General features: G+C 35.6%; 1 protein-coding gene across 2 annotated transcripts in view; it reads right to left on the bottom strand.

The window, feature by feature from the left end:
* Window positions 1-400: 400 nt before the first annotated feature.
* The window catches only part of LOC150096546 (docking protein 5-like), an 86916-nt gene continuing 67708 nt past the window's right edge, over window positions 401-19608 (bottom strand). For both annotated transcript variants that reach the window (XM_090407935.1, XM_090407936.1), the window contains 3 exons: window positions 12376-12565; window positions 8616-8766; window positions 401-2071 (listed from right to left, as the gene is read on the bottom strand). In XM_090407935.1, coding sequence (XP_090264061.1) covers window positions 1814-2071; window positions 8616-8766; window positions 12376-12565 — 599 coding nt within the window. In that variant the 3' untranslated portion in view covers window positions 401-1813. The remainder of the gene's footprint in view (window positions 2072-8615; window positions 8767-12375; window positions 12566-19608) is intronic.

Raw genomic sequence — 19608 nt, forward strand, 5'->3', positions numbered from 1 at the left:
TACCATCTACATCTTCAATGTGGATAACAGTTGCAGCAATTAAAACTGTCCATAAGTAATGAGGTGAAAGATGGAATTAAGTATTATCATATTTTAACTAAACGACAAAAATAAGCTGAAAGTGATATCTAAGATATGTTTGCGGTTATTAAGAGGATTATAGGCTCTTGGATAAAGAGTCAGTGAATATTTTCTTCCAGTTAATGATAATCAAATGTGGATCAAGAAGCTGCTTGTTATGAATTAAAGATGAGGTCATTAATAGATTAGCCAAACTTTGCATACCCTTTTGATAAACTTCATTTATCAAAACCATTTGATAAATTTGGGTTGTCAAAATGAAGGAAGTCAGATTCCTAATGTTGTGACATAAAAGTAAGTGTTCTAGACAGTTTATATATATAAATAAAAAAATGCTGAACCCAATTGAAGGATAAAACTGACTTTCCCTCCTGTCACACAATCATTCAAATTAGTTCTTTTTTTTATTCAAAATTTATTACATACTAAGATGTAATAGCTGAACATCAGAATTCAATTTTTAGTTATTTTACAAGCTTATTTAATTGAGAAAACGATATATACACATGAGGTGGGGGGGGGGGAGATAAACTGACCAAACCAGTTCCCAACTATGTACGGTTTGGGAAATGCTTCATGATGAGTTGTATTTAAAAATTTCTGCACAATTTTACATAGACTGGAGCACAGCTAAACAAAGTCAATGTAAAATTGTATAAATAATGAATGGTGCCATACTAAGAAATCCTGAAGTGTAGAAATATGTTGCAACGTGTCGAAAATAGATTGATACATGGGCTTTTATCTGCATATCTGATCCATCAAAATAACCATTTATGTCACAGATCTATATATATAAGTAGTTGCAAACATTGATTACTGACAGCTGAAAGTAACTCGTTTTTAAAATCTTATCACAGTTTTTTTTTTTAGTTTTTGAAAAATATTCTTCACATTTTCATTATCTGATGTTAGTTGCACTATCTACTTGACTTGTTTTTACAAACATTTATCACTTAATTACTACTGATGTTAATTTGCTTGAATCTAGTTATGTCTAGCTAAAAAAAAAAAAAAAGCTAATAACTAACCCACTAATCAAATGAAATTTCATACTTGGAAGGGTGATGTCATAAATAACAAAATGTTTGGAAAAGCATACTACTGTGAAATTTATGATAAATATTTTATTTTTTATAAAAAAACATATTTCCAATTCTTCTATTCAGAAGAATGTTATTTAAAATGCTAGGAAGAGTGGGAGGAATTACACATAGGCGCTGTTACATATCAGGACTTCAAATGATTTAACCTGAAATATAAATTTTTTTAAATCTAGAATTCCAATGAGTAAATAATGAAGTTGAAACATTTCATATTAATATGGCAAAACACCCTCATCCAAATTATGACAAAATTAATGACTCTAGACAGTTTACATGAAAAAATGTGGCTAAAGTAATGCACCATTTATTTATTAAAGTATTGCACTCACAATGTAAATATGCAATGCAGCTGAATGCTTTAAAAGTCCTGCAATGGTTTACATTTGGACGGAGATCTTGAAAATTGATATGAGCAAAAAAAAAAAAAAATGCTCACAGGGTGCTCCACATTGACAAATAATGTTTCTGGTTCCATTTCCTGTTAAGTATAGCTTCATGGTTGAGCACAGAATTATGGAGTTTCCAAAAAGATCTAAAATAAGTTCTTGCTGTAGTAAACAGTGACAATCATAAGTCATTGCACTGTTTAGGCAGAAAAACTTTTTTTTTTCTTTTTTTTTCTTTTTTCACTGGCTATACTGCAAGAGATGTGACCTCAGACTACACTTTGATTTTGGTCCATGTGCAGATTGATGAACAAGCATTTCTTCACTGGCACCTAGCCTTACCTCTCCTTCAGAAACTGCCTCAAGACCTGATGATGATGATGGTGATTCCTGATTAGCCACATCCTCAAGTTCCTCAACAGCTTGGTAAGAGTTTGTTTCCTGAAATCCCATTGGGAAAGACAAGCTACGAGATGAAGATCCTTTAGATGCAGATTCCTATAAAAGGTGGGGGAAAAAATTTCTTGCACATCAAACTGTGTGAATTAATATGCTGTTAGAATAAAATACATTATATGCAGTTAAGACCCCAATTAATGCTAACCCATTCCCACTTGGTAAAGTGGTAATTCTCCAAATTCTGATTAAAAAATAATTTCTTTTTTAGCTATAATGTCTAGAAAATATTGGGAATATATAACCTTGACCTTGTGGCAGAAAAATTATGTTTTCTTGTTCTTCCTGTTTGAACACCATCAAATGTGCCTGGAGTAACCCTGTCATTCCACTCTCAAGTGCAATCATTGCTTGCCGGATATTGGGCATCCATGTGTGGCTCCACTGTGAGTGGGAGAGCTCTGGTACTGAACAAAACACTTGAGCATGAATCCTTCATCCTCAGTCGTTTCAGGGGCCCTAACAAAGCCCAACCACGTATTGATACACCTTTCGATAACAAAAAAAAAAAAAAATATGATACCAGCTTTAATAATTGCACAACAGGTGAAAAGTTAATAAGGAAAATGTCACCCTTCTTTGTTCAAACGGGTTTAGGACCAGCAGGTTCTCACAAACTCAATAACTGTCTTTGTAGAAACAATGTCAACAACATTCCAAAAAAATTACTCAAGGCTACATCAACGGGTAGAATACCAATAACAGTCACATCCCATAAAACACAATTCCTGTAAAGGAGTGATTTTGGAACACAATTTCCTAACTGTTTCTGATGAGATATGTTCAGAGTTGAGAGATCAGTGCATCCTCATCTGGTTTCAACTAGAAACATCATCCTTACATTTGATATGCCTAAGCCTCCAACATCTGAAGCAAGGTATCTCAATACTGTACATCCCTAATTCACTAAGATACTTCAAGTGTCAGAAATACAGACATGCCCAAATTGCCTGTCATGGCTTTGACACCTATGCCAGAGTGATAGTAAAGAGCATGATAAATCTTGCTCTGCTAAGATAGCTAAAGGTATATACTGTCAAGATCATTCTGAATACTCCCATGCATGCCAGAAATGGAAAGATAAGAAATTCAACAAAACATCAACTGACTCTCATATCATTCCACCATACCTGCACTTTACATGACTGTTTATCTATTGAGTGCATCAATCGCACAATGTATGTGGTTCAACTTGAAAAATGTTCTCATTTGATGAGAACCCACTTGTAAAAAAAACTGTGCCAAGGTCATCACTTAAAGACAAGCCACCAGAATCTCCCAAAGAAAAAACAGATACTTCTGTATCCACAAAAAGTGACTTGAACTTACCCAGTGATCCTGAAACTTCAGAAGATGCATTGGATATTTTTTCAGAGGAAGAGATGGACACTGGTCATCCCTACTTACTAAAAAAAAAATGCCTCCATAATGCAAGTCAAAGAATGATGGTACGGTGCACCATTTGATTGGAAAAGGCTTAAGTTCGATTCTCGTCTTGATGGGAGAAATCTTTACGGGGTTTTTTTTTTCAATTGAAGGTGAGTTAGCTGATCCCATACTTGTGCAGCAGGTTTTGACCCCACATACACACAAATCAGCCTTCAGAATACATGCAATTTACAGACAAAAAATACTGGTGGTGGGCAGCAGATTGGTGCGTTGATAATGGTAGTAGCAGGTGGTGTCCTCCCTTGCTGAGTCTATGGACTCCTTAGAAGTGTCACTAAATAATAATGGTAAGCCCTCAGCCTCCTGGGAAATAGGATCTGTAAAGCCTAAACAGTAGGAAAACTTTGTGGATTTTGCCAGACTATCGATGATATCAAGCACCTGCTGCAAAAACACAAACCTATTTGTTTCTATCTGCAGGGAACATATTTAAACAATGAAAACTAACTTCAAGAATATCACTTTTGTATGCAAGGACAGAATTGGAGATGGGTCTGCTCATCATTCCATCACAGATAGCAAATCACTACTGCTCTGGAAGCAGTAGTGATTTGCTATCTGTGGAGTTTCTAATCACAGTATGCTCAGTATTTCCCACCAAGTTCTGAATTAAATTAAATGGAACTTGATAATCTCATAATACAACTGCCTTAGTCCATACTCTTAATGGCACTGTTGGGCAGTGCTAACAAGAATAGATAAGGTTGTATCATTGAGCAAATGCTCAACAACCATCATCTCTCCCTTGTTAACAACAACAAAGCAAATATCTTCTTTCAAATGATTACAAGCTCTTATAATCTGCTCCTCTGCTTTTTTCTTTTTTTTTCCACTGCTCACATGGGATGTATTGTCCATGCAGCCACCTCAGCATTTCCAAAAAATATCATCCTGATTTCCACTCCATCCAAAACCTTGGTGCAAAATGGGATCCATTTCTTACAACATACTTAGAGTTTAAATGGTCTCGGGACAAAGCATGTTACATGAAATGTCAGAGTCAAAAATAATCCTGGATTACATTACATCATCGATTAATCAAACAATTAGTGCAAAAACTGTATGGAATGAAATCCTAAAGATGAAAGATCGAGAACACACTGTCTACTTTGGACATTACGTACGTACTGAGCCCAAAGCTATTGCAGACACTTTGAGAGAAAACTTTGCCAGGATCTCTGCAATAGTTTCCTATACTCCTGATTTTTTTAATTTTGAAAGAACAAGAGAAACAGCAGCTAAGCTTTTGTACCAAGGGGATTGAGCTATACAATCAGCCCCTTTTTAAGGAGGAACTAATGGGTGAGAGAGGAACACTTCTCCTCTCTTACCCATTATGAGATGATAAACCACCTCTCATGATCTCCTCCTCTTACAACAGAATATTTGGAGAGGAAGAGTTTCCAGACTCTTGGCATAAATCAATTATCATTGCTATCCCAAAGCCAGGCAACGATCCAGGCCAACAATTATCATCCCAATGCTCTGACTAGCTTTGGTCAGAGCATTGGGATGATAATTGGATGTTTTTTCCAAGACTTGTCGTGTCAAGTCTTGGAAAAAATAGTAAACACAAGAAGCAATAAACTTCTTTCCTAAAACAAGAACATGTGGTTTCAGTGTTCTTTGACAGAAAAAAAATCTAGGATACAGCAACTTAAAAGACCTGTTTAATCTTGTTCTGATGTGGCACCTTCCTGTTTTTATTAAGAAGTTTCTATTTAGCCATATCAAGAAGAGAGGGTTCCTCAAGGCTCCGTCTTAAGTGAACTCAATTATTAAACCGCTTCCTCCCACAGTAGGCGGTTACTTTTATGTTGATGATTTCACAATTTACTGTCACTCAAATATGGGGGTCATTGAAAGTCAACTTCAACAAGCAATCGATTGCATCTCTTCATGGGCATTTTGTCATGAGTTCAGGTTATCTGCAGAAAAAAAGCATTCGTGTACGGTTCTGCCAGAAATGCACTCCATATCCATGTCCTCGTTTAAGGAGGGGACAACTATTATTCTAATGGCTAATATAGCCTACTTTCATTTAGGAGTACCCCTTTCTTTACAATGTCATTGGCTCTTTACCCAAATCTTAGGGTAAAGAGCCAATGACATCTGCATTACTGAAGTGTTATAAAACAAAAAGTAGGCTATATTAGCCATTAAAATAATAATATTCCTGTAATAGAAAGCTAAGTTTTATATTTGCAGAAATTCATCATCTTAAGAAATATTGCAAAAAGACAATGAACATCCTCCACACTCTATCCTCTACTGAATGGGGTGCTGAATGATGTTCCTTGCTCTGCATTTGTAATAATAAGATCCATAATCAAAGCTTGATTGCAGGTCCCAGATTTACAGTTCTGCGTGGAAGAGCAGACTGGTTGTTGGACTTGATCCACTACTGGTACTTTTCACACATCACCCATTCAACTCTTGTACAAAATAAATACCTTTAATTTTTATGTTCGATTCCCAGCCATGTTGGAATTAAGGGAAAGGACACTGCAGATGCAGCTCCAAACGTCTGCCAAAAAAATTATGAAGAAATACAAACTTGTGCTACCTACAAAACCAATCAACCAGATCCATAATTTGTTACTCTCACCTTTGATGCTACCTGGTGTTTACAAAGTTCCATGTTCCTGTAAGATGTCTTACTATGGACAAACAGGAAGATCTATTAGTAAATGCATTTCTGAACATCAAGACCATAAATATCAAACCACAGAGTTGAAACCCCAAACCATAGGATCAAATGGAAAAACAACACACGTCTACATAGATCCTTAAGTGAGAAAGTGCTGAAACCAGACCCAACTTAAACCATAATGACGTTCTTACTAACACTAAAGTTGTCATCCTTAATCATGTAAAATAAATTTATATATACTATTTTATTTTAATCTAATTTATTTTTTATCAGATATTTTATATTTAATTCTATATGCTACTGCATGCATAGTGGGATTCCATTGTAAGCATGCGCCCTAACTGTATGTTATTCCTACTTTGTTTGAAATAACCATACTGATGCTGTCCTAAGAATAATTAGGACAAAATATTTAATTACTGTGGTTACGGAGTAGTATTTTTTCTTACGATTTGCTTAGAATACCCATTGCACACAAAGTAGTTGAGCTAGAGACTAATTCTTTATCTCTTGTGACAGAGATCACCCTTTCTTTGAGCATATGTACAATACCTAGTTTTTGTCACACATGGTGTAATGAGGATGAGTGTAGATAACAGCCTCTATGAGTGGGCTTGTGGTATATGCTAAGAGAGACTCCACCTTTGGCTTTTTTTTTTTGGAAATTAAGACATCTAGGAAGGTAGTTTTCATTCATCTTCAAGTTCCACAAGTGAATTTAATTTTGTTGGTAGAAGTTGAGTGATGAAAGAAAATCATGCAACTCAGCAGCACTGTTTTTCAAGCTGATAAAGCATCATCTACATATCTCCACCAAATAGAAGGCTTTTTGTTTGTAGATGTGAGGAAATGTTTTTCCAACTTTTTCATGAATAGGTTGGTACGGAGCTTTCCACTGCAAGGCCAGATAGCTGCTTGTAAATTTTCCCATTCCATCTGAATAATTGGAGTAGAGGCAACAGATTGTCTATAATTTCCATCACTTCATCCTCTGGAACATTATTGAACAAAAGATACAATATCTAGACTAGCTGGAATATCCAATGGTTTTTGTACAAAGTGTTGAGAAAGTTTAATGAAGGAGTCAGCATGTCTGATGTGGTTCTCAAGAAGACTGGCAAGATGTTTTGATAACAGATAAGTAGGTGAACTAATGCCATCTGTGATTGGCCAAAGAGGAATTCTGGTCACAATATTGGGTACCATATAGTCACAGAGTTAAAGGGTGCATAGATTTCAACTTTCTTTTTAGTTCAGTAAGCCATGTGAGCATGTTGCGTAACAGATTGTCAGTGTCTTTATGATTTGTCCAAATAGGGATCATAATCTCACGGAGTATAAGTAGTGAAATCTTAGTCATGGCTTAGCTGTATTCATGACAACTGAACTGCCTTTGTCAACTTTTAATATTATAATATTCATGTGTGATCATTGGTTACATATGTTCATCTTTTTTTGGCTGACTGAAACCGAGAAAATAAATAAGTTAATTTAATGGAGCACATACAACATGTTTAATCAAAACAACTTCTTCAGGCGTGGTAACACTTAAAGCAAATTAAAAAAAACAACAACATAAAAAGCACTGTGCCATTATAATAACAGACTTGTAAACTGAAGTTAAGTTTGAATTGTTATTATAGTCTGTTCTGTAGTTCTATTGTTGTGCAAATGCAAGCATATGAGTTCACGCATACTGGCAGAACTGTGCGAGTCAGGTAGACTATAGTTGAGGTTGCTGTTGATGTGAGAAGGGTCTAGGTCAATTTCTTTGGATTCAACTATGCACCATTCCACTTCATCATGACAAATATAAACATTTGATGTTGCATTCCACTCTAATCCATGTTGGTGGCCTTCGTTTGTGTTCACTGAAGATAAGACGTGACTTGAGAGTGCACTTGCTCTGATTCTATTGTATGAAATGTTCCTCTGGCCATAGAAGTATTGACGATCCTCCTATCAAGCATTATGCACACCTAAAAAGGATGTGTGCTTTGCATTATGAGATACTAAGGCAGTCTGGGTAATGGCCTTTCCGCTAAGACAATTAATGTGAAGTCATTTTCCTCTATATACAAGTAGCTTAGTATCGTCAAGATACATCATGCACAAACTTTGTTTGCTTACACTTGGATAAACCAAGAATATAATTTCTTGGCACCTTTAATATACCTGCTTCTGGGCAGGATGATGGTGTGAGGTAGTGTGTAAATATCATCCCTGGGTTGAATATTTTTCTGTATACTGCAAAAAGTTTTTATTGTTCATCTGTTTTGATCACTGACTGGGAGTACAATATCTCGAAAAAGGAAGTGTCCTATTTTGTTCAACTTCCACCATGAAACAAATTTTGTGATTTAAGTTATGTAGGAAGTTTATAAAGCTATAAAATGTTTCCAGCCACACAGAGAATTTTGCTAAAACACAAAATTGCATAGAAAAGATCACTTGGAATAATTCATGAACAGCACAACAATTTACCTGAGACTGTGCATTAGATGAACTTTCACCGTGCCTCTTCATTCGATGATGTGCTTCTGCAATTGCCAATGTAGCTTGATGTACTTTGCGATAAATTTTTTCTCCTTCTAGTGTATGAAAAACAAACATCCCTTCACCAGTAGCACAATGCCTAAAAAAATATACAAAAAAATCATTGTGTGTGTGTGTAAAGAAAAAAAAAAGTTGAAATATTTAAAAATTATTAGCTAATCAAATGATTGCAATTAATACCAGGAAGGCTAACTTTTATTTATTTTAATCTCTTATTTTAATCTTCAATCTCTAAAATTTATCCTAAAGGATAAATTTCAGAGATTGAAGAAGTTTTTTTTTTTTTTAATCGCTTTGCACTATACTATACAATGCAAAGCAATCCATTCTCAAACTACCTTCAATTTTGAAACTGATCCTTGCTGGACTCGTTACCAAAATGGATAGCATCTCGACTCTAACCAGTAAACTGATCATGGATTTGAATCAACACCTTCAATAAGAGATTTCTTAATACCAAAATAATAGTAAAATAAAAGAAGAAATGCTTCAATAAAGGAGATTTTGTGATATATTTTCCACAGTCTAAATAAAATAAAACACAAAAAATCAGCCTTCTAGAACTGCAAAAAGAGCACTCAGAACACCTAAAGCAAGTGGCTGCCATCTAAAAAAAATTACTTGTCAAAAAAATGGAAATAAAAAAAATCAAAAAAGTACACAACTTGATCAAGTGTGAATTTTATGCTAACAAGGTAGAAATGCTATAAACTTAGCTGGGCTTATTAACTAAAATTATTCCTCTTCTGAGAAATGAACCAGGTCTTCGACATGTACTTTCATGTAATGCATCTATTACATCTGCCACAAATTTTCAAGGGAAAATTTACTTCACTATCCATCTTTTTTCTGTATTCAGTGATTCAAAACTTAAATGCTCGTTATTATACAGCTCATCCACAGTATTAAAAAAACAGCAGAAGCTTGCACAACAGGATTTAATATATTTTTGCAATAATCTCTATGTATCTTCAGGACAACACTGAAAAACAGAATGCAAATGACCACTACCTAACTGAATCCTCTTGTTTTACATTATTGTCCAAAACCTAAGGAAAAACACAATTTCTGAAGATTACAGTTGCAAATTCAGACAAATCTGTTTGTGTAACTGAAGATTTCGAGTAGAAAGCCAAAAAAAAAAAAAAGTTTCCACATCCACTTTACCAACATTTGTGGCCTAAACAGCAACATAAATGATGTGCACACCACCACCACCTACAGTCATCTAAACCAGAACTAATATTCCTTTCAGAACCCCAACTGCCCAAACTACACATTACACAGATTTTTCCACCAGAGACTGCAAATCCTTGAATCCCCACCATATGATCTGCTTTGGCTCAAAATTTCTCTACCAAATCAACCTGCCCTTTTCATATGCTCCCTCTATTGCTCTCCAAACTCTGTCAACCACTCTGACCTCTTCAACTTTCTCTCTCTCTAAAGCTCGACTTTCTGCAGTCTAAGCACGCTAATAGTGAGGTCATCCTACTTGGGGACTTCAATGTCCACAAATTTTATTGTGCATATTGGCTCCCCTTCTCCAATTTCACTGATCAAGCAGGCAGGGATGCTGAGGTGTTAGCCATCAGCAATGACCTATCTCAGATCATCAATCTTCCTGCCAAAATACCAGACAATCCCTCCAGTTTATCAACACACTTGATCTCTTCCTAACAAACTCACCTTCCAGGTATACTGTGGTTGTTGGCTTTCCTCTTGGAAAATCAGACCACATACAAGTCTTTTGCTGCACAACAACCTACACCCACCAGTTCAGAGTCTCGTGTCCTTTGGCAGTATAAGGGTACCATCTGGGTGAATCTCTGTGACTTCTATTCCTCCTTCTCATGGTCTGACTACTGGTTCAGTTCTTCTGATCTAAACACATGCTTAAACTGAATATCAGAAATCATCCTCACAGGAATGAAGGCTTTCATCTCCTATTCCAGTCCATACACTCAGCCACCATTAAAAACCTTGGTTCTCAAAAAAGTGTACCAATGCTGTAAAAGAAAAAAAAAAAAAAACATCTGCTTACCACAACTGGCTCAAGACCAAAACTCCAGCTGGCCAAATGCTGCAAACTCACCTCCTGACTAAATGGCAGTTACTCCTTCTGGTCCCTTGCCAAGGTCAGTGGGCAAAACTTCTGCCCATCCAGGTTTCCACCACTCTCACATCCAGATGGTATACTGTAGTCACCTCACCAAAACACAAGGCCAATTTACTTGCATCACTCTTCTCTTCCAATTCCTGCATTGATGACCTGGGCAAAGTTCCCTCCACTCAACAAAGAATGGCTCCCGACAAAAAAAAAAAAAAAAAAAAAAAAAAAAAAAAAAAAAAAAAAAAAAATCCGAATAATTCTTAACAACATGAACACAAACAAGGTATCTGGCACTGATCAGATGCCTTGTGGGTTAAAAACCTATTGGGTTAAAAAATTGTGCCACAGAACTAACACCTAGCCTATATTGCCTCTTCAATCTATCCTATTCAACTAGCACCTACCTGCATCCAGCCCATCCCAAAGAAAGGTGATAAAAGTCAACCAACAAATTACCATCCAATTGCTCTCACTTCTGTTCTCTCAAAAATTATGGTGAAGGTTATCAATAACCAACTCTTGAACCATCTAGAGACACACCAACTAATCAGCGACCAGCAGTATGGTTTCTGCCACTCACGATCTACAGCTGATCTTGCTTTCACCTATGCACTCAAGCAATGGAGAAATTTGGAGAAACACACATACTTGCCCTCGACATTTCAAAGGCATTTGGCAAAGGGAAGACAGACCATAGGATAGACCAAACTGCTATCCTATGGTCTGTCTTCCCCATTCTGCAATTGGATAGTCAGCTTTCTCACTGTACGCTCACTTTCAAGTGTCTGCCTTTTGTCTTTTCTACAGATAAGACAGTGCTCTGCTCAATTGGCCACTATTATTCTTTCACTTACCTCCAAAATCATTAAAATTAATACAAGAGCCACCGCTAACCAACAACACCCTTTTACTATCCGTCTTAAAACTCACCAAACCAACTTCACTGCCTCCTCTTTTGTTCTGTCTACTTCTGTTGTTTGGAACAGTCTCCCCCATTCTGCCTTCCCAAAAGATTACACACTCAGCTATTCAAGCAAAATGTGAACAGATGCCTCTATTCCTCTTGCCTCCACACACACACACACACACCACTAGTGTGCTATTGGTCTTGTGGCCATTCGTGTGTGGACCAGATATAAAAAACAGTATGCATTCAAATTTTAGAATCTCATGCAAAGGGGTCATGTGGTAGCATTCAACAGGATAAAAGGCTAAACAAATTGTGTTTGAAGGAAGCTCTTTTCACGAAGGAATGAAGTTGCAAACTTGGATGTCTTGTAATGTCTCAAAGACATCATCTAGATGATTTCATGTGCGAAAGAATTATTGGAAAAGTGAAGATGGCCACAGAATTACTGATGTTGCCAGAGTTTGGAATCTCACATAGAATTGTATCCAGACTCTGGGTAGCATTTCAAACCAATGAAATCTGTTCCATATGTTTACTAAGAGGTTGCAATCTTAGCAAACATCTGGAAGAAAAAAAGGAAGATTAATTGCAAGAAGAATCGCCTCACAATTAAATTTCAAGTAACTGACGAAATTTCTGTACAGATATAAAAATGGATCACTTACCTTCCAGCCTCAAAAGTAAACTTTGTAGGATCACTGCCATATCGTCGAAGAGCAGTTAATGGCCATGCAACAAGCTTTAGACGAGGATTAGCTATGTCCCACAAGTATATATTTTCATGAGTAACCTGAAGCAAGCACTCCCCAAATACATCAAGTTTAGGTGTTGGCATAAGATAAACATGAAACTGTTCTGTGGAAGATGAAAAAACAAAACATGATTTCAACCAGTATTTACAAGACTTCTGAAAAGAAACTAAGATGACATGAAATGAATATTTCTACACCTATATAAAATTATTAATAAAGATAAATTGATTTTTATCAGTTCCTTTCTCAAGCTTTAAACTACTAGAAAAGTCACTGGAGATAAATCTGCCAGAACCATATGACAAAGTGAAATCAGGTAGATTTACTTGTATGATCTATACCAAACCTGCTCGATATTACTATTAAAAAATTTCAATTAATGTCATAGGCACAAAACCTGTAATACATTAGTGAGGTTAAGGATTACATAATTCAGAAACTGCTCTTAGAGCCCAAATATGACTTTTTTTTTTCCCATGCCACTTCAGAATAATAGTTTCACAATTGGCCATATAATGCACCACCACCACCACCTAAATGTCTTCACAAACATCCATATTCCAAGCAAAATTCATACTCACAGCGTTGGTTGGAGAGCAGATATGCTATCTACTCAGCCAACCAAGTCATTCATTACAGCAAATTATTTCACTTTTCCTCTGACCTTGTTATTGTAACACGTAATGATATAGTAGTTTATGTGTGAAAATGCTGTTAGATTACTGGTACAGGTTGCAAAGACAAAATAAAATGAAAAACATAATAAATGAGTGGAAGAAAAAAGAGCATAAAAGGAAAAAGATGGTCTCACTGGAAATTACAGTAGGATTCAGCAAATGGACAATGGATTGTTCTGCTGTTTACTTTTTTGAACTAATGTGTGCTTTTCAGCATTGACAAACTAACATTCAAATCTGCATTTGCATATAAATTCATAAAAAAACATTTAGTTTCTAATTAAGAAAAAAAAAAAAGCATATTTTCATATCAAATAAGCAAAACAATGCATGTGTTTAAACTATAAAAATTTCAAAGTTATTAAGATGTTCACAAAAATACAACTTTCAGGTAGAGTTGCTTCAGTGCTGCATTACTCAATTCCCTTGTGTAATTCAGAAGGCTTGGAAAGAAAAATTGGTACTTGTTGTGGAACTAAATAGCAGAGTAGAAAATGACTGACAAAAAAGAAAACAAAGCATTTATCTTTGCTGAAGATAAGTAGATGTCCTAGTTAAACTAAATTCAACTAGTTTTGGGTTCATTTCTCAATACAGAGAATCTTGCAGACTTGTAGCGGATTTATTTAGAAGTATAACATCATCAGCATAAAGCAAAGAGCTGACATTAGCATCTCCAATTCTGATATCATGTTTAATACCACTTTCCTTCATAATGTGATCCATATAGATAATGAATAACAGAGGGGATAATGTACATCCTTGTCTCACACCAGATTTAACATTAAACCATCTTCCTGTACTTCCTTCAATTCTAACTGCTGACTTACAACTCAAATAAAGACTAAGTATTGCTTGATATAATGTCCCATTGACACCATTTAACTGTAGCGTATTGAATAGCTTCTCTCTTGACACCTTGTCATATGCCTTTTCCAAATCGACAAAACTTAAATACAGATCTTTGTTATATTCCCATGCTTTCTTGACTATTTGTCGTAAAGTGAAGATCTGATCCTAACAGCCTCTATTTGGCCTGAATCCAGCTTGTTCTTCCACAATTCTTCTGAACTGCTTCTCAAGTATACTTCTCAAGGCACAAATAAGTCTCATTGTCCAGTTCTCCATTCTCATATTTGCCCACATTACTCTACTTGAGACTGCCTGCCATTCAAGAAGATTAGCCTCGTATTTTGTGTTGAATACTATGGCTACTCCTTCTTTTCCTTGATTGTCATTGCCTGAATATAACATTTTGTATTTATTGCTCAGAACGATCTCACCAGTTTTGGTCTTTTTTGTTTCAGTCACCCCTATTATGTCGATCTGGTACTTATCTAATTCCTCAGCTAGCTCCATTTCTTTGCCATTCAGGTTCCTTACATTGATAGTACCGATCTTTAACTCTGGTGATGTTGAGTTGGGGTTTGTTTTCATATTTGTTCCAGTAGCTGACTTTTCGCTGTTCGCCCTGGTTCCCTGGCGAAAACAACGGGGGCCTTGTTTAACCGGGCGACGCCATACAAACAAAAATAGTTTGGGAAAAATTGGAGAAAACAGCAAAGCTAATAATAATGGCAAATACCTGTTGGATTTCTGCTCAGGACATGGACTGCTTATTACTAACACAATGTTCCAACATAAAAATGTGCATAAATTCACATGGAGACAAGATGCAAGGAATAAGAAAAGTCTCATTGACTATGTTACTGTTGATAGTGATGTTTTCTCACTGGTGCAGGATACTAGAGTGTACAGAGGATTTGAAATTGGAAGTGATCACTATTTAGTCTTGAGCAGGATAAAATTGAATTTTATATTGAAAAGAAGAACATGTAAGAAAGATTTAAAGTGAATAAAAGTTGAGAAGCTTTCAGATGTGAACTGTAGATTAAAATACACAAACATTATTCAAGAAGAAATGATAGTTTGAGAACAGGAACCAAACCTTGGAGATTCAGCTAGAGATGCATATGTTGAGGTTGTTAGCAAGGATAGAAAAATCAGAATTCCATGGTGGACACAGGAAGTTAAAGAAGAAATCATATCAAAATTTCCTGGCAAATAAGTCAGCTTGTAACTCTTAGAGAATACAGAGACAAATGTAAGAAAGCGAAGCAATGTGTAAAAAAAAGAAATAGTTAAACAAAAGTCACAAAAAAACTTTGGCAAGAATATAGAAAATAAATATCAGGAAGGTGGCAAAATATTCTGTAGGCTTTTGAAAAAGCTCAGAAATGGAAAAAAGAGTGCTGTAAAAGGAATTAGAGATGATAAAGGTGACATGAAAACTGGAGAAAAAGATATCCTCGATGCATGGAGTAATTACTTCGAAAAATTGCTAAATGAAACAAACAGTGACAGCACAGTGGTAAAAAACATAGCCTAAAATAAGGAAAGGCAGCAGGAGCAGATGATATTCGACCAGAAATGCTGAAGTATGGAGGTATAAAAGGTTGCACTGTATAGTTCAGAAGGCCTGAACAGAGATGAATTCCAGATGATTGGAGTAGAGCTCTCATAGTATCCATATATACAAAAAAGGAAAATAAATACAATTACAGATGTATTTCCCAAATGAGTGTTTCTGGTAAGATTTATGCAAATATACTTGAGAAACAGTTGAGAAGGATTGTTCAAGGAAAGCTTGGTAAAGAACAAGCTGGATTCAGGCTAAATAGAGACTGTCAATTTTCACTTTACTACATATCTTGGGAAAAGAACAAAGATCTGTATTTAAGTTTTGTAGACCTGCAAAATGCACATGACAAGATGCCAAGCTCTTCAAAAATAGTGTCAATGGGGCATTATATCAAGAAATAGTTAATCTTTATTTGAGTTGTAAGTCAGCAGTTAGAATTGAAGGAAGTACAGGAAGATGGTTTTATGTTAAATCTGGTGTCAGACAAGGATGTACATTATCCTCTCTGTTATTTATTATCTATATATATTATGAAGGAAAGTGGTATTAAGCCTGATATCAAAATTTGAGATGTTAATCTCAGCTCTTTACTTTATACAGATGATGCTATACTTTTAATTAGGGAATCTAGTCTGCAAGATTCCCTAATTAAATTGGATAACTGTTGTAATAAATTTGGTATGAAAATCAGCAAGACAAAGACAATGAAAATAGGCGGAAGCATTGAAAATATTGACTGCATTGTTAATGGAAAACCTATAGAACAAGTAAAACGTTTCTGCTACTTAAGCACAATTTTTAGTGAAGACAGTAAATTATTACTTGTCTTGACAGGTAACAAATTGGTTTGGAGGAAAATTGTTGATAGGAAGTTAGTAATGATGTAAGTTCTTCATGTAGTACTATCATAATATCCTGTACATGTCGGGATATTTGATGAGATGATGATGGTTAGAAGTCAATTGAATAAATTTATATGGAATAAGAGAGAAATTAGTCAAAATACTAAATTAGCTGTATACAAGACAGTGTTCAAACCAATTTAAACTTATGGATCTGAGAACTGGATTAGAAATAAAACACTTGACTAGAGACCATAGATATGAGAGTCCTGAGAAAGATTAGAGGCATGAACAGATGGCATCAGTGGCAATATCATATTAAAAATGAGATATTAGGAAAGAACTCGACATCATTAGCATCCAGGAATGTGTTGGCAGAGTTGATCTCAGGTAGTATGGTCACTTAACAGAATGGGAAAGGAGAGATTAGCAAAATAAGCGTTCTCTACCAGATTGGCAAGAAAAAGACCCAGAGGAAGACTGGGATATAGGCAGATTGATACTATAAAAAGTGTCTTAGAAGACAGAAATATAAGATCTGATAATGTTGGAGCCTTGACAGGTAACAGGTAAGTTCTTCATGTAGTACTATCATAATATCCTGTACATGTTGGGAATTTGACGAGATGATGGTTAGATGTCATATCCTAACTGTCCCAAGTAGAGCTTGAATTGTGTTGTATCATATTGGGAAAAATATATCATCATCATCAAATTCCTGCCATGTACCCTCAAGGAGTGTACAGGATATGATAGTACTACATGAAAAAAATTACATCATTACTAACTTCCTATCTACAATTTTCCTCCAAATCAGTCTGTTACTTGTCAAGACTCCAACATTATCAGATCTTATATTTCTATCATCTAAGGCATTTTGTACCATATCAATCCACCTGTATCTTGGTCTTCCTCTGGGGCGTTTTGCTGCCAGCCAGGCAGAGAACACTTGTTTTGCTAATCTTTCTTTGCCCATTCTGTTTAAGTGACCATAACACCTGAGATTAGCTCTGCTAATGCATTCCTGGATGCTGACAATTTCAAGTTCTTTCCTAATATCCTCGTTTTTAATATGATATTGCCATTGATGCCATCTGTTCACGCCTATAATCTTTCTCAGGACTCTCATATCTGCGGTCTCTAGTCTTTGGTCAAGTGTTTTACTTCTGACCCAGCTCTCAGATCCATAACTTAAAAACTGGTTTGAATACTGTCTTATATACAGCTAATTTTTAGTGTTCCGACTAATTTCTCTCTTATTCCATATGAATTTATTCAATTGACTTCCCACCATACCAGCTTTGCTGATTCTGTTGTCTATTTCTATATTTAATTTACCATCTTCACTAAAAATTGTGCCTAAGTAGCTGAAATGTTTTAATTGTTCCACAGGTTCTCCATTCACAACACAGTTGACATTTTCAATGTCTGTCTTTTTATTGCTGACCTTCATACCATATCTATTACAACAGTTATTCAATTTAGTCAGAGAATCTTGCAGACTTGTAGCAGATTTATTTAGAAGTATAACATCGTCTGCATAAAGCAAAAAGCTGACATTAACATCTCCAATTTGGATATCATGTTTAATACCACTTTCTTTCATAATGTGATCCATATAGATAATGAATAACAGAGGGGATAATGTACATCCTTGTCTCACACCAGATTTAACATTAAACCATCTTCCTGTACTTCCTTCAATTCTAACTGCTGACTTACAACTCAAATAAAGACTAAGTATTGCTTGATATAATGCCCCATTGACACCATATAACTGTAGTGTATTGAATAGCTTCTCTCTTGGCACCTTGTCATATGCCTTTTTCAAATTGACAAAACTTAAATACAGATCTTTGTTATATTCTCATGCTTTCTTGACTATTTGTTGTCAAGTGAAGATCTGATCCTGACAGCCTCTATTTGGCCTGAATCCAGCTTGTTCTTCACCGAGTTTTTCTTCCACAATCAAATTCCTGATATGTATCCTCAGAGGATGTACGGTATATGATAGTATTCATGATAAAGTTACATTATTACTAACTCCTTATGAACAATTTCCCTTCGAATGAATCTGTCAAGACTCCAATATTATTAGATCTCATTTGTCTTCTAACACATCTCACTGCATTAATCCACCTAGACTTTGGTTTCTCTCTGGGTCTTTTTCCTGCCATTTTGGCAAAAAACACTTCTGCTAACCTTTCCTCTTCCATTTTGTTTAAGTGACCATACCACCTGAGATTATCTCTACTAACAAATTCCAGAATGGTAACATGAAGTTCTTTTCTAATATCTTCATTTTTAATAAGATATTGCCATGGATGCCATCTATTCTCTCCCCTGTGGCCAGTAGTGACCGGTGCCTGTGTGCAAAACTTTAGTTGGTGCCGCTATCCCCCCCCCCCTCCAATAAAAAAAATCACTTTAAAAGAACGTTTTTTTTTTTTTTTAAGTATTTCCTCCTCTTTGATGCTTGCGTCGCACACATTGCACATATGGCCGGTGCGCCCCTGCCTTTGGCCAGTGTTTCGTCAAGTGATTTATTTCTAATCCAGCTCTCTGATCCCTAAAAGTTAAAATTAAGTTGAAATTAATTTCAGTTCTTGTACACTTAATTTAGTTTTGACTAATTTCTCTCTCTCTTTTATTCCGTATAAATTTATTCAGTTGACTACTTATCAAAATATTTCAGAGATGGAAGGTCATGTATATACAATATTTATGTTTTAAAAATAAATTATTGAAAAAAGACAAAAATTTAATTTAGAAACTCATTTGGCCTTCATAGATTATAAAAAAAGCTTTTGATAAAATACAAAGAAAAATTATGGAGTAAACTGATAAAACGAGGATGTCCATTGCTTGCCGGTCTGGTTAGCCAAGTGGTTAGCATACCCACTTTCCAACCAACAGATTGTGTTGGGTTAGAATCCCGCAGAAGGCATGGATGTTTGTCTTTAAGTGGGAGATAAATTTCATCACCTGGTAAAACTTTTTCAAGCCACTTCAGGCCTCTGATAAGCAGGGTGGCAGTCTCACATTGGGCGATGAAATTCACCTCCCGACTATAGACAATCACAAACATTCACACCCATGGCCTGTAGGTTGGAGAATGGGTACACTAAACCACTTGACCAACCAGGCTGACTAAGTGTTTATTGAACTAAACAAAATGTCATTTTGTTTATTTAAATATCAAGAT

The sequence above is a fragment of the Typopeltis vanoorti genome, chromosome 18 (genome assembly GCF_054136105.1).
Source record: "Typopeltis vanoorti isolate ZY-2024b chromosome 18, IOZ_Tvanoo_1.0, whole genome shotgun sequence".
Classification (NCBI taxonomy): Eukaryota; Metazoa; Arthropoda; class Arachnida; order Uropygi; family Thelyphonidae; genus Typopeltis; species Typopeltis vanoorti.